Source organism: Haliaeetus albicilla, chromosome 28, assembly GCF_947461875.1.
Source record: "Haliaeetus albicilla chromosome 28, bHalAlb1.1, whole genome shotgun sequence".
Taxonomy (NCBI): domain Eukaryota; kingdom Metazoa; phylum Chordata; class Aves; order Accipitriformes; family Accipitridae; genus Haliaeetus; species Haliaeetus albicilla.
The window spans coordinates 10,202,746-10,219,436 of record NC_091510.1 but is presented as its reverse complement, the minus strand read 5'-3'; the positions used below and the strand labels follow the sequence as shown (position 1 = coordinate 10,219,436).

General features: G+C 37.2%; 1 protein-coding gene across 3 annotated transcripts in view; it reads left to right on the top strand.

Moving 5' to 3' along the window:
• Positions 1-16,691, top strand: part of PTPRQ (protein tyrosine phosphatase receptor type Q) — a 114,045-nt gene that overhangs the window by 67,123 nt on the left and 30,231 nt on the right. For all 3 annotated transcript variants that reach the window (XM_009921855.2, XM_069773417.1, XM_069773418.1), the window contains 9 exons: positions 149-270; positions 3,988-4,174; positions 6,422-6,666; positions 7,300-7,366; positions 7,958-8,116; positions 9,356-9,578; positions 10,026-10,099; positions 15,593-15,692; positions 16,495-16,623. In XM_009921855.2, the coding sequence (XP_009920157.2) occupies positions 149-270; positions 3,988-4,174; positions 6,422-6,666; positions 7,300-7,366; positions 7,958-8,116; positions 9,356-9,578; positions 10,026-10,099; positions 15,593-15,692; positions 16,495-16,623 (1,306 nt within the window). The remainder of the gene's footprint in view (positions 1-148; positions 271-3,987; positions 4,175-6,421; positions 6,667-7,299; positions 7,367-7,957; positions 8,117-9,355; positions 9,579-10,025; positions 10,100-15,592; positions 15,693-16,494; positions 16,624-16,691) is intronic.

Below are 16,691 nucleotides of genomic sequence, written 5' to 3'. Positions count from 1 at the left end.
TATAATTATTTAAGCAGTGTATAATGGTAAATGTGTGAAAAAGTTTTATTTTCAAATTGAAAAATAATCTCCACTGGCCACTAAAATTACTGGGTTATTTGTTGTGAACTTCTTTGGCCTTGATTCACATACATATCTTTTTCTACAGCTCCAGATTCTCCTCCAGAAAATGTGACTGTTTTAGCTACATCTCCTCACAGTATTAATATCAGCTGGAGTGAACCTGTCATCATCACTGGACCAACATGCTACCTCATAGACATTACCTCAGTAAGGCAACTCTGTTTTATTGTTGGTAGTTATACAGATGTTTGGTGATATAAATACAGATGTTCTTATAGAAATTATAGGACAGACATAAACTGGATTGAAAAACAATATGACTGTGTCTATTTCCACATAAACTCCACTTAAGAATTCATTGTACATTTATAAATTTCTTAATGGGAGATAAATTAATTATGTGATATTAAAAATGTGTGCTAATAAGAGGTCTTGGAGAAAAAAAGGTGCAGCTATAAATGTATACAAGAAAACAGTAGCTGAGCTTTGCGGAGGTGTACCTCTTTCTAACAATACTGATGCTGTTTACCAGTAAAATTAATAATGATTTTTTTTTCTTCAAAGGAAGGAAAAGTTCATTGTCATGATTTTACAAAGCCAAGTGGAAAGCCTAGCAAAAGGAATTGGCTTGTACAAAGTTACACCACGTCAGAGGGCGAACTTTAAAATCAAACTAGGTTTCCCACTTTCCACTTGGTGCTCTGTCCATCAGATTAGCTGTATTTTGGTAGCACAGTAATAACACTTCTTTCTCCTTGATCTTTATAAGCAAAAAAAAAGCTGACATAAGAGAAAAGCTCTAGTGGCCTTTCTCTTTTCATCCCCTACTCCCCTTACAATAGTCCTTAAAACAACCATTAATAAACCTCATTTCCTGCCCTGTGGCAAGATATGAAACTTTCTAAGTTTGAGCACATGAGTACTTTTACGTAGGGTATAGGTTCCCTGTTCTTCCAGAAATTACACAGGCAGGGCTATCAGTGAAAATGGGAAGTAGTTTACCCAGGAAAACTTGCTGTTTGCAGCTTCAACAATCCTGAATCAGTGTGTTAGATAAATAGGGCAAAAAGTTAAAGACTACTTCAAACTATTTAAAGGCTTTAAATAGAAAGTTCTTTCAATTTTCTGAGAAGAAAGTAAGACTATTATGTGTATATTTTCAATGTTTCTGAGTTGTTCATAAGATTTACAGGTATGCTAAAACATTAATGCTGAGATTTTTGTGCAATCAAAATTTCTAAAGAGATCAGTAAAAAAGTACCAAATATTTTTAAGCTCCTCAGTAAAGTTACAAGAGGGTAATGTGTAGTCCTGCTATTTTCTTTTCTTCTAACTTCATTGTTCAATATGTAGACTGCAATCTGTTCAGTTCTGAACACACTTACCACAGCAGTAGTATGACAGGATGAAGAATGTATAATAACAAGGGGAATGTTAACAGGGAAGGAATGGTTCCTTGGCCTGTTGGGTAGGTGGCCAGAAACTAGATAACAATTTTTATTTCTCCTTTGCTGAAGTTAGAGAAGACTTTTTTCCTTGTGAAAAGTTCCTGTCACTTTTGACTAAACAGCATTATAGTACATCAACAGAAAAAATTACTTTCATGCTTTTGATAAAACTTCCAAATTCAATTTTCAAAGCTTGATTTTTTGTGTGTAATATTTAATCAATTTGTACTTAAATGATTTCTCCTCTGTCTGATATTTCCTAAATTATAAACAGGATGTCATCTGATTCTACACTATGAAAATGTTATAAATACCTTATCAATATAAGTTACAGCAAAATTCCTAAAGTAAGGTGAAGTATGGAATGTTTCATGTGAGCCTGCCAGCATTCGGAAGGAACTTAAAAACCTGTTTTAAATGTTCAGTTTGGAGGGCTTTGGTGGTGTTTTTAGAAAGTGGTGGGTTTCTTTCAAATATATTTCAGATATCTAGCTTTATATTTTGGGATTCCTTGTAATTAGATGTTGTCTGTCTAATGATCAGTAACTACAGGTGCCAGTTCTATAGATAATCATCTTAGTAGACAAATCTATTCCTTCTTAAAGGCCAATAAAGCTGTCACAATCTTTTTCAGTGAAAATTTGAGTATATATTTTATTGTCCCAGTGGGAAATTTTTTATGAAGACTCCAAATTCCACAAACTTCCTGTATGTATAAATTTACTCATTTTAATTCTCAACTGAGTATTTTTAAGGATTTACAAAAATAGGCTTGCAGAACTGAATAATTTCAGATTTCTACTCTGTGACATCTTTATTCTTAAAAGATAATAATTAGTATTCATTAGTGAAGGGGTTCTGTTTAAATTGCTAGGATGTTCCTTGCAGTTTTACAGATCAGAAAAAACTGAAAAGTACTCCCCCATTTTTATTCCTTCAAGTCATATTTTAGTTTGTCTTGCTACCTACTATGATTAGTAGTCCTGAATAAAGTATTACTGACAATGAGTAAGGAAGATGGAACCGAACCATTAAACTTAAGGAAGAATAGAAATACATTTAATGATGTAGTGCTGTGATTGTATTTTAGCTCTTGTATAAATATTTATATGCCAGATTTTTGATAGCCAGATAGGAAAAACTGTTTCAGCTCTTGATGACCATCCCAGGAAATGAATGTCTGTTTAGTCCATCAGAAAGTTTAGTTCAGGTTAATTCTCAGTGGGGATAGATGCATATCTGTCAAATAAAAGGTATGCTTGAACTATTCTAATGTTTTAGCAGCTGCATTTAATACAGATTTCATCCAGTGGGAAAACTACTGTACAGCTACCTAATCCTCTTTTCAAATTACACACTGAAGAAACAATAATGAAAACATCGTTAACTGAAGTAGCAGGAATAGACTTAAAAAGAATTTTGCAAATGATATTTGATCAAACACTAGAAAAGCTCTCATTTTTTCCTTTTTCTCCTTTTTTAAGCTAACATAAGAAGTGATTAATTGGATATAAAGCCCAACACTGTAGGTTTTTCTATAGAACTACAGATTATTTGAGATGTAGGGATGATAGGGATCCCGAGATGTAATCCAGTCCATATCCTGCTCTAACGCAGAAACAAGCGTACCTAAAGCCCTCCTCACAAATGACTCATTATCCTGTTCTTAAAAATGTCCAGTGCTGAAAGTTGCTCAGCACCCCTCAATAGATTGTTCTAGTTTTTAGCTAAACTTATAGTCATAGTTTTATTTACATATTTAGGTATATCATTGCAGGTTTTGTCATTTTTAATTCTAATCTTTTTTTGCTGCACATAAAATTTCTCTTTATGTTTTCATGAACTAGAAACAATGGATTATCTTCAGTTTAGTATCATCCTTTTTTATATTTTGAAGTTATTACTGTCTTCAACCATCCTCCCTTTTCTAGACTGAACCCCAATTATTTCTGCTTTCCAGCTTTTTTAGTGAGGGAATTACTTCCTCCCCACTGTCTTACAAGTAGTGCTTCTATTAATATATCCCAAGAGGAACAGCACTTTCTGCAGTCATATCAACATTATATATTGCTGCCCAATTTTCTTTTTGTTTTTGTATTCCAAACGATTTTCTGCTATATAGAGCTGCTCATCTTCTGGATCTTTGCCTAGTTTGATTCCCATTTCAAGTCACTACAGCTCCCTTGGACCAGTGTCTACCAATTGGTTCATGTTTGCTTGGTGGAAGACAGCACGAAGCAAACAGTCCATTTCCCTAATCCCATACTACGGGAAGTGCTAAGGAGGGTGAGATGGGAGCATACTCCCCTGTGCCGCTTTCTAGTCTTGGTAGGTAGAGACTTCTTGTGAACCCTTCTCTGTAAATGGTTAGGAAAATGGAAAGATAAAAGTCAAATAAGGTGTTCAAATAATAATGTCCTGATTTTGGCTGTTTCAAGTCTCATAATAATTTCTTTTTATTATTATTATTTTACAGGTAGATAATGACAATTATAAAGCTCAATTTCTGAAGACAAATAATGAGGGTAAAGTCTTAGAAATCTCTGATTTAAAAGCATTTACAAGGTATTCTGTAGTAATCATTGCCTTTACGGGGGACGTTAATGCTGCACTCCTTGAAGGCAAGGCTAGTTCTCCAGTAATTGTCTCCACTTTTGAAGCAGGTTTGTATTTTTCTCTACTTTATATGGATCAAACTTTGCAGTTTTTCTTACACCTGACAAAAAAAAAATATGAGAGTTTTGAACACATGGTGCACTTGTAATGCAGATTTGTGCTCACAATATTTTTTCTTTAATATTTAAAAAGGTGGCAGTCGACAGAAAAAGCGATGATGATAATAAATACTAAGGTTTACCTTAGTAATGCAGAGATCTTAACTTGCTTCATGTAAAATACAGATGTGTGGAATACAGCCATCTAGATTACTTCTGTAGTCAATGAAGAGAGGTCCTATCTATATGAGCATGTATATATAAGATACCTGTTTTAGGAAGGGATGGCTGCCCTCTGTGGAGGTGCCTGTTTCCCTTAAGAGACTATTGAAAACTCTCTACAACATCCTTGGTCTTGATGCAAAATTTAAACGTATAAAAATTAAGTGAAGCGAATCCTTCCATTTATAAATGGTACCTGTACTGACTTGAGGAGATGATCTGTGTATTCTCAGTGGATGGAGGTTGCTAGTGAAGGCCCACGGGGATCTGTGCTTGAGTCAGCTGTTCCACAGATTCAAAACGATCTGGAGAATGAGGTAGATACTAAGATGACAAACGTTGCTGATGCTATTAAGTTACTCAGAGAAATAAAACTGAGAGATTAGAGTGAGGAACTGTGTGAGGGCCTCATGACACCGAGAGGCTACAGTACAGAAAAGTAGATAGCATTTGCTTAGGAAAATATAAACAGATGTACATGAGGAAGATATAGTCCTAGCTTTATATACATAGTTCCTTGTTATGCTCGGTCTACTATCTTTGTTAGTTTTTAATAGTTCACTAAGGATATGTGCACAAACAAACAAAACAACAAAAAAATATTTTCTGAAAAGATATTTAAGTTTTGTTTCATTCAAACTAATTATCAACTGTGTATAAACTACAATTGCCTTATCCCTAGTGAGGTTAGATGCAGGTCAGCTCTTTTAGCTATATAGTCAGGTTAATTTTGGATTTAGACATACTACACAGTGATTGTATTTATCATTTATCTTTCCTTTCATGTATGAAAATCCAATGCCCCTAATGGTATGGTATGGTATGGTATGGGGGTATGTATATATAGATATATATCTAATGCCTTTTAATTTCATGACCTGTTTACATCCTTGGAGGCTGATATGGTCTTTTACTGTGGAAAAATGAATGAAGATTAAATTAAGTGGTAGCTGGGTCTGTCCTGTGAGCTGTATTTTCTGGTAGCCCTTTCTCTTATGTAAAATGTGATACATCAGGAGGTGCAGTAATCTTAGAGAGGAACAGTTATTTTTTCTATCTCATCCTGTCTCATCTGGTTTGTACAGTCTAGCATATGGCTGAGTTAGGACCAGTTTACACAGACTTACTCCAGAGAAGCCTGAGTAAGCATTTGTTGGCTGGTGTAAAAAAGCTGGAAGGTAGGACAACTGCATCTAAATCCTTGGCTGAGGGAATGTGTTCACCTTCAGTTGCTTGATTTCACTATTTAGAGGTCACGCGACATACTTGCCTGCTCAGGTAGAGCAATAAATATTTAGCTGCCTGGAAAGAATGTTACAGCCTTTTCTTTCAAACAGGGACACTGGGAAAATTATTTATACCTTTGCTGTCTTGAGAATAAGCTACTGGAATGAGCATTTGACAAAAAACTGTCTTTGGGAAAAATGCTTGTTGTGTTTGTGTCTGGGCATCGGCTAGTGGAAAGTTTTTTCCTGAAGAAAAGAGTTAGCTGTGATAAGCAGAGACTCTTAGGAGCGTGGTGGTTTGTTTATATGTTGGGAAGGAGCTTGCTGTTGACAGAGAGCTTTCAGAAAGGGATACTCAAGACTAACACTTGCTTCTTGCTTGTCAATCCATGCAAGGATTTGTTTACCCGGATGTATTTCAAGGTATAATGATGCCTTCAGGCTTTCTGAGTAGAAAATCAGAAGAAACTTTTCTGAGTAGAGACTACTGAGGGTTATAGAATCATTATTTTTAATATTTGTAGCGTTAAATGCTATCATTAAGAATAGGATTTCACTAAATATTTACCTTCTTATTGTCTTTATAAGTATTTACATGTGAATAAGTATTTGTGGTGTTTTTAATAAAAACAGAAAATACCAATGAAATAACACGGATATGCAAAAATATAATTTCTAATTTTTCAGGTTTTACTCTAATAGTAATAGTAGTAAATGATTAAATGGATCATTGAAATATTTATTTCAGTGCCTGAAGACCCACCTAACAACATAACATTTCAGAAGATACCAGACGAAGTAACAAAATTCCAAGTAACATTTGTGCCGCCATCTGAACCAAATGGAAATATTCAGGTGTATCAAGCTATGGTTTACAATGAAGATGACCCAGCTGCCATCCGGATCCACAACCTTAGTGTCATTGATAAAACAGATCAGTCAGTTACTGCCATGATAGAAGGACTAAAAGGAGGACATACCTATAATGTCAGCGTAAGAACCAACACTTTTATTTTTTTCTTTGATATGAGTGAGAGATTAGTCTGAATAGGGAACACAAACCTTGGCTGAAAATGAGATTTTCACGCCGAGAATGTTATCTGGGGTGTGAAGAGAGACAAGTCTGAGGAATGAGGGGAGCAATGAAGAGGGTGGAGTGAGTGGGAGCAGGACACATCACTGGTGGTTAGCTTTGTACTCTGGACTACCGGTTCATGTGCCAGCAAAGCAGCCTGTGACACATCGTCACAGGTACGAGACTAAATCTCTCTCTTAATTCCACTACTTGCATTGCTTATTTGGCTCACATGAAAGGTCCAGTTCTGCAAGGGGAGCTTGCTAGAAGTATGTGTGTGAAGTCCTTTCAAATAATCAGAGACTAGCACTTAAGAGGAGGCGGCATAACTGTTCAAGTGGGCTTGTTTTTCTCCTTTTTGTAAGAGCTACATTACAAGTGATGAAGTGTTACTGTACTTAGGATTGTAAAGAAATATGAAGTAAGTTCTACCAAAGTGTGAATGACAAAAGGAGTGTTTCAGCATTCATTGTTGCTTCAAATATATCCAGATTTGGCCAATGTGAAGCTAGTACAAATACTCATTAAAAAAAGTGTTTGTTTTTTTTAAGGTGTATGCAATTAATGGTGCTGGTGCAGGGCCAAAAATTCAATTGAAAATAACCATGGATATCAAAGGTATGTCTCATAAAGTACCCTTTAGCTGAAATCTCTATAAATGCTGAAGAAATTGCTCTTCTACCTGTGAGTACACAGCTGTGTGCCTTTGTCTATTATTTAGAGGCCACATAATGTAGGAACAGGAACACATAACTGATAGCCTTGAATTGCAGTGCTCAATTTCACTGCATATCACTGGTCATTTGCTATTCCTATCTGAATGATACTGTAAAACATGTGCAGACTCGGTGAAGTAATCATACCAACTTCAGTATTTTAGTTACCATCAGCGAACAGCTTGGATCACAGAGGTATGGCTAAGTACACAGTATCACAGTTGTGGAAATAAATACAGTCCTTGACTGAAATTCATTGAAAAACTAAGACCCAGTCTTTTTATTGTTTTCTCCTTTAATTGAAAACTGATATGCAGAGGCATTTATCAGAATACAGCTTTTAGAGGCTTAAGGCATTAAGTACAACATTAACTTGTCCCTAAAAATATACTGAAGTTTTGTCTTGCATAACACAGCTATGTGCCTGAACAAAGTACTTGTAGTGAAAGCATTTTAAAACAAAATTCTGTTGTATATCTTTGTTTAAAAACAGAACCACCACGGCCTAAAAAGAAACCAGCACCAGTTTATGATACCAATGGGGCATTACTCGTCACAGCTACAACAATTACGATCAGAATGCCAATATGTTACTACAGTGATGATCATGGCCCTATCAAGAAGATACAAGTTCTTGTTGTGGAAGCCGGAGGTAGAATTTTATAAGTTCTCTTGAAAATCGTTTTCAGGTTTTTTTATTTCTTTATTTTCAGGCTGTTTGTCTTTTCTATTTCTTTTCTTGGGTCTCAGTAGTTTCATGTTAGAAAACAGCTAACAAAGTCACTTTAGCTGTGGCAACAGTACTGAGAGCAAAGTACCTTTCACAATACCTGTGGGCTGGGTACTGGATTTTGGGAACACATGTGGACGAAGTCATGCATGCTGTTTGAAGTCACCAATATTATTCTGGCCCTATTGTTGTCTTTATATTTCTTTATTTCCTTGGAAAAAAAATACATTTGGCATTTGCGAAAGGTAAATAAAACTGAAACTTTTTTTTCAAGGTTATTCTTCTGTTGCTATTAGTGTTGCCTGTAAAAGAATGCAGTCATGTGCAGTTGATATTTCCATTTCATAACGGGGGCAGAGGGATTTATATAAATCCCTTCTGTAGACTGTGGGTTAGAATGTGTATTCCCTTGTATGGACTGATGAATATTTACTCATATGAACAGTGCCATGATGCTCTTCTGAGTAATTGCCTACCAATGTGAGTGGGAGTTTCATGATAGGACATCATATGGTCAGGCTTACTTTACCTAAGCAGGACAAATTCCAGGTATTTAATTCCCTTGTTTTGCTTGCTTTCAAAGTATAGAAGTAAAGCATTCACACTAAGTGAGTTCACATTAAGTCTCTCACCTTTTTCTGAATTTTGCATTTTAGCACTAATCCTACAATTACTTCATAGCTTTTTCTGTGAAGATTCTCTTGAACTGATAGATATACAAATACCATGTTAAGCAACATTTTGATGATTTTTCTCCTGAGTTGCTGGGTACTGTCCACTTATTGAAATCTAGTAATTTCATTTATTAAACAGTCTTTACTGTCTTTCAAGTAAACACTTTTTACTGTCTTTGCTAGCCATGCTCAGTTTCAAAGTCAAGTGGCTTGCACAAGTGATACCCTCTACAGGCAGAGCTCATGTGCAAGACTGCCCCTGAAATTTTCTAGTTGTGATTCAGTTGACTTATTCTGTGTTAACAAAATACACATAGTGTGGATAATAGGGAAATTTGGGTTCAAGTGCAAACACAGTTATAGACTTAGTTGTGTAAATGCCACTGATAGCATGCTAAGCTCTTAAAAAAATTAATTTCCTATTTAACTTCTTTAATTACAGTCTGGTTAGAATGTAAATTATGTCTGTTTCTTTTCTTGACAATAGCTCAGCATGATGGGAATGTTACTAAGTGGTATGATGCCTACTTCAACAGACCGAGGCCATATTTTACAAATGAAGGCTTTCCGAACCCACCATGTGTAGAAGGAAAAGAAGATCTGAGTGGCAAAGAAGAGATATATGTCATAGGTGCTGATACTACATGTATGATACCAGGCAGTCATGACAAAATATGTAATGGACCACTGAAACCAAGAAAACAGTACCTGTAAGTACATTTGTCTCTATGTTTGTCCAAGAGAAAGATTTAAGTGAAATATACATTTATACAAACACACAAAATGTGTAGTTCAATTATGAAAAGGTGGAGACTGAAATGATCCTCATGTGTGTCTAATTTTAAATTTTTTGGCTGAGCATAAATATGGCAGTCAATTTTTTTTAAAATGTTTCAGGTAACAAAAGATGCTTACTGAGTTCTTAAATTAAAGAAGCCCAAATTCAAGATAAGTAATTCATGTAGTTTGATTATACATTTAAGATATTGACACTGAGTCCTTGATGTCTGTCATAACGTCACTTTAGCAGGTGAATAATGATTCCAGCTTATATTATACTAAAACTGAAAAAGAGGTTTTAGTTTCTAAGTGAAATAATATTTAAGAAAATGCACAGAAACTTGTATTTCATTAGTTTTCTTGGTTTTATTTCACAGATTTAAGTTCAGAGCAACTAATGTTAAAGGACAGTTTACAGATTCTGACTATTCTGACCCTGTCAAAACATTAGGTAAGGAGATTGTCATTTACTAAAATATTTCTCTGTTTCCAAAGAATATCTAGACAATTCCATGTTTCTTTTTAGTACAGTGGTTTCCCTGAAGTAAATAATCTCTCTTTTTGTTGGACCTAGCTTAACCAGAATGGCTGGGGAAACATATCCATTCCCAAAATGTGTCCTTTTGAGGTTCTCAAGAGGTCTTATCTTAGCCTGAACCATTAAATGAAGAAGCAGTATTGACAAAGTTCATTAGCAGAGATTCAGTTATACCAATAAAAAGACCATTTTGCCAGGATAACTCATCTTGCTTGGTGAACTGCCAGAGCTATACTGTTTGTGCAGTTTCCCTGTGTGTTGGGTGTAGAGCTAGTATTGCATATTCTTTGCTGGGTGAAAAAAACAGCTGGATGTCTGGGCCCAAAGGGTTGTGGTGAATGGAGTTAAATCCACTTGGCAGCCAGTCACAAGTGGTGTTCCCCAGGGCTCAGTACTGAGGCCAGTTCTGTTTAATATCTTTGTCAGTGATCTGGACGAGGGGATCGAGTGCATCCTCAGAAAGTTTGCAGAGGACACCAAGTTGGGTGGGAGGGTTGATCTGCTTGAGGGTAGGAAGGCTCTACAGAGAGATCTGGACAGGCTGGATCGATGGGCTGAGGCCAACTGTATGTATCAACAAGGCCAAGTGCCAGGTCCTGCGCTTGGGTCACAACAACCCCATGCAGCGCTACAGGCTTGGGGAAGAGTGGCTGGAAAGTTACCCGGCAGAAAAGGACCTGGGGGTGCTGGTCAACAGCCGGCTGAATATGAGCCAGCAGTGTGCCCAGCTGGCCAAGAAGGCAAATAGCATCCTGGCTTGTATCAGAACTAGTGTGGCCAGCAGGAGCAGGGAGGTGATCATTCCCTGTACTCGGCACTGGTGAGGCTGCACCTTGAGTACTGTGTTCAGTTTTGGGCCCCTCACTACAAGAAAGACGCTGAAGTGTGTCCAGAGAAGGGCAACGAAGCTGGTGAAGGGTCTAGAGTGCAAGTCTTATCAGGAGCGGCTGAGGGACCTGGGATCGTTTAACCTGGAGAAAAGGAGGCTGAGGGGAGACCTTATCGCTCTCTGCAACTACCTGAAAGGAGGTTGGAGCCAGGTGGGGGTTGGTCTCTTCTCCCAAGTAACAAGCAATAGGACAAGAGGAAATGGCCTCAAGTTGCACCAGGGGAGGTTTAGATTGAATATTAGGAAAAATTTCTTCACCAAAAGTTTTGTCAGGCATTGGACCAGGCTGCCCAGGTAAGTGGTTGAGTCACCATCCCTGGAGGTATTTAAAAGACATGTAGATGTGGCACTTAGGGAAGTGGTTTAGTGGTGGACTTGGCAGTGCTAGATTAACAGTTGGACTCAATGATCTTAAAGGTCTTTTCCAACCTAAATGATTCTATGATTCTATTCCAGTGAGCCTAGTGTAGGAAACCTCTTGGCTGCAGATTATTCCTTCTAGTGGCAGCTCATCTGAGGACATGACCCTTCAGCCCTTCATCCTTTAGATACAGACAAAGCTACATATTAGTTAATAAATTAATATTGTCTAATAGAATCCATCTGGTTCTGACATTGCTGGCTACCAGGCCAGCTGTTATGGGGTCTCAAATCCAGTATAAATTCCTCCATGGCAGTATTGATCTACCCCCAAAATTGGGAATGAAGACTCTCATAGCAGATCGCAATAAGATCTGTAAGTTCTTTTAATATATTGGTAAGCCAAAACTTACTTAGCTAAGCATTAGCCCTGACTTTCTGAAAAGGGATCCCAAGACAACTGGATGAGTACCCAGAAGAATTTTAGTGGGCACATATTTTTCATTTGGCATTCATCTTCTGTGATACGAGCTCCCTTATTCATCTAATCCATGTTAGAAATTTGTTACATGATCTGATACTGAAGACCCTGAAATGCTAATTCACTACCTGAATATTTTGAATGGATCTGGCACTATTTCTCTAGCCCTGAATGTTTTGGAAAGTGCAACAGAAAACTTGTCTTTATATGTTCTGGGTTTAAAAGTTCTAAGCCAATGAAGCAAATAGTTTGCCCAGTAAGGGAAAGACATTGTGTCCAATCAGGGAAAACAAGCCTACTGGAAATGAGTCCAACTGTATCCAGTCCTCTGGGCATCTTTCTCCTTTCTAATAGAAAAGTCTGCAATGGTTAAAGAAACCATGTTTTATTGGCAGACAGATAGTGTAATTCATTCTCTTCTATGTTGTTACTGAAAACTTGTGACATATTCTCCTTTGGTGTAGATCATAAAGAAGAAAGATCTGTTTGTATGATGACTAAAATATAATAGGAAAAAAATTAGACCTGATAAATTCCTCAGATATCCATGGCTCCTCATGCCCATCCAGTGCCTTCTGTACTAAAGTTTAATTAACGTCAAGCACTGCTTTTAAAATGGGCACTACAGCAAATTCTTCTCTGGCCTTAACTTCTGAATTTCAGAGCCTATCCAACAAGATACAAAACTCAAGTGGGACAGATAATTAAAAGTTCCTTCTATGCTTTCTTACAAGTGTTGTGAAATCAACATCAAATTGATATTCTTAAGTGAATAAAGGAAGTTAGATTTTTTCAGACACATTTTCTCTTGAGACACATAACCTGAAGAACCTTGCCCAAGTGTTTTCCTATAGAACATGCTTTGGTTATATGAACTTCAGACTTGGTCTAGAAGTATAACCCAAAATGCACACCAGAAAGATCAGTAGCTGTTAGGCATCTCCGTGATCTAGCTTCTATTCCACTTGTAACAACAGCATTTTTTCAGAAGAAATTTATGCTGCCTGACATTACACTTTAATTTTAGTAGATAAAACACTAATTTGAATTTTGGCAGAGGTATTCATGACAGTTCAAAGAACCCTACATTATTTTGGTTTCTAAGTCTACTTATAGACTGGAAAACCAGAAAGCTAACCTCGTATCTGTGCAATTTAACACTGCATGTTAAATATATTTGAAGCAGAAAAAAATTTGGAAAACCTATGAGAGAGTTCTCTGTGACAGATGTCAGATGTTCTTGTTAAACAATAGGAATTTTGCTAGGGAGGAACACTGAAGCAGAAATTATTGGAATACACAGCTGCAATAATGATTTTTTAATCATAGTAGAGGATACATTTTAATATGGTGCTCCCACTCAACCATACTTGGAGTACCACAACTCTCCTCTTGAGCTGGAGAAGTAGAGTTTCTTCCTCATAACCCGTGACTGACTGTGCAAAAGTAACATCCATACTACAATGAAAGGTCAGGATTTTTCCATCAGATAATTAAGATGTGGTGACAAATACTGTTTAAACTTCTAATACATCAAGGCAGCTTATAACCTTTTCATAAACTCTGATAGCTAGTTCAGCAGATCATCGTGGGGCAGCTGGTAGTCCTGTGTAAGTGTAGACTTTTTCCATGTGAAATACAAAGCTGATGAGACAGGAAATAATCAAAATGGGGTTTCCTGACACTGCCTTTTGCATGGAAACCTACTTTATGATATTCTGTTATTGCGGTTTGTTATCAAGTGTTGAGTTCCAGCACCTCAGAGTTATACAACATGATGTCTTCTGTTTTATCTCCTTTCCCTTGCCCATGATTAGCTCTACAGATGTGCGTGGTCTTTCCCTTTTGCAAAGTAGGAGAAAATGTATTTTTTTTTTATTCTTGATGGGTATTCTGCCAGCACTGTTTTGTTTAACATCGGCAACGTTTGGACTGATATTAACCCTAAGGTTTAACATTGACTTCACTGCTTAGTGCAAAATAGTTAGAATTATTGTAGAGGTTCCTCTGGAGATTCTTCTGATCTTCTTCCACATTAATAACATTTGTGCCTTTTCACAGAGATCAGTGAGTGGCATGGACTTTTTCATTCCTTTTCTCCTTGCAACATTTTTTTATGTACTTTCTTTTCTTTTCTATTGTCTTTCCCTGGCCTAAATTGTTCTTACCTTGGAGTGTCCAGCGTTGCATCTGAGACTTCACTAATACAGTGGAAGAATTATTTCAGGTGTTTTGTAAACTATACTTAATTCTGTTGTCTATAGTTTTATACAGGCGTGATATTGCTTATTCATGTTGGTTGCGGTCTACAGTAATCTCACACTTCCTTCTGATATATTTCTACCTAACCTACTGTTTACTATGCTGTATTATTGTAGCTGATTATTCTTGCCTATGTGTAGAAGCATGCACTTGATCTTGCAAAATTGCATCCTGCTGTTTTAAGATGATTTCTTCAGCTAAATCAAGATCATTTTGAATTTTAATCATGTTCTCCAGTGTACATGCAGACCAGATCATCTGCGATATACTCTCTAATCCAAAGATCAGAGTCTTTTGAGAGAAACAAAGCCAGGATTTCAGTGTTTCCCAGTGTGTCCTTGGGAGGACGTTGTCCCTTGAGTGGGAAATCTCAGTTTCATATGGCAGGAAGCAGTACATTTTTCTGCCCTTCCTGGAGGCTGGACAGGACCCAGGTTTTCTACATTGGATCAGCAAGTGGAGGTGAATGTCAGCATAGGTGAACAATACCAGCAGTAGTAATCCCTTACTTTTCTTATTTTCACTGTGTGCCCAAGGAAAAAAAGAGGCTGAGGTTTTTGAGATAGGAACAGGATTACCAGGAAGGGTGGGAAATTAAATGAGTCTCAGAAATTTAGCACCACATTGTTCAAAAAGAGGTCTAGACACTACTAATCCGAACTGTTTATCAGTCTGTGTGTGAGCCTTCATTCTCATCTGGAAGGACTGATTAGAATACCAGCACTTTTACCTTTTTATCGTAGAGGCCTTTATGATTACTTCTGACTTGCTGGTGGTTATTCTTAACAATATCACCAGTTCCCACATAAATAAAGAGAATGAGTTAATGGTCGGTGAGGTAGATTAATCCAGAAAGTTCAGATCCGATCACTAGGTGGGTTCCTTCAGCACCCTGAGGAGAGCATCTCCAAAAAAGCACCTTTTTTTTGTTGTTCCTGTGAATGACAGCTGCAGCCTCTTAGCTTTAGAGTTGTGCCTCTTCCTTCCCCACTTCTGGAGTTTGATTACTCCTAGCTGTTAGAGCAGCATGTCTGTTCTTGGCTGCACAGAGACTGACGCAGGGGCTCAGCTCAGGCTGGTGTTCAGACTGATGTTAACTGCAGTGTAGACCTACCTTAACCTGTTTAGCAGGTAAAACTGAAAAGCACTAGGGGATGGCTGCACATATAGTTGTAGACATATACTATTAGCATTATGTATTCCATAGATCAGCAATGCTTAGGAACCTTTACATAAATTGTTTCTGGTTTTCATATATTTTTCTTTCCTGAGCAGCTCTTCGACTGACACAAAACGGATACAGTTGTACAGAGAGAAGAGTGTCTGTCTCTCGTCACTCCCTGATTTCACCCTGTCAGAAATGTAAAAATTGTAATGAATCTATGAAATATTAGATTTCCCCTTTCTTTTGCAGGTGAAGGACTGTCAGGAAGATCTGTAGAAGTTATCCTTGCTGTTACTTTGTGTGTACTCTCAGTTGTTCTTTTGGTGGCTGCAGTATATGCTTTTGCAAGGTGAGATTTATGTATCCTTGCCATACCACGTTTGCAAGCACTCAAAAATATTTTAAAGAAAAGTTGAAACAGTCCTATAAATGGATCCAATCTGTCATTTCAAAATGTATTGCATTTTCTTTTTTTTTTTTTTTCTTTTATGTAGGAACTTAGCGAGGGACTTACAAAGGCTTTAGTCTAGTGAGGGTACCCTCCATAGATGAAGGAGAAAAACCAACTTCTCCAGAGGGTAAATCAGAGCAGTAGCCTATCTTACCCTTTCAGAGCCACTTCTCTGTTGACTTGATGATACAGATCAGAGTGTCACCTGGCTAAAGTTCGCATGATGGCTAACCCTATTGACAGCTTGATATGAAGTAAATACTCTAAATACTCTTTTCTGTCTTATTAATAAATTTATCAGTTAAATACATTGAAGTCTCACATGTGAAAGAGAAATCGACTTCTAATTCAAATTGTGCACAAAATGTCCATGTAAAGAAGCAGACTGTGTAAGGCATACGTGACGCTAGTTTGCTCATTCACCAGAACTTCTGTTCTTCCTCAGCTGCATCATTCAGGCATCCAAAGAATTTATATAGGAAAACTAAGAGAATACATAGGCTAGATTCTTTCTGTATGAATTTTAGACAACGTAACTGCTGGATTTTACTAAATTACACTGTTGGAAGGGAGAGCAGAATAAAGGCCAAGGAAGGATTCCCGGCACCCATTTCTCAGTTTCAGCCTGTCTAATCAAAGTATTGACATATCTGTCCTTAAATCTTTTGCATGTTTCTTTTCACTATTATTTTCTGTTTAGAATTCGGCAAAAGCAAAAAGAGGGAGGCACATACTCCCCGCGAGATGCTGAAATTATTGATACTAAGTTCAAACTGGATCAGTTGATCACAGTGGCAGACTTGGAGCTGAAGGATGAGAGATTTACACGGTAAGCGTACTCCTTAGGCAAAACAGTAGTCCAAAGGGGCTGTAGCCATGACCCCTTTCTGACCTTTG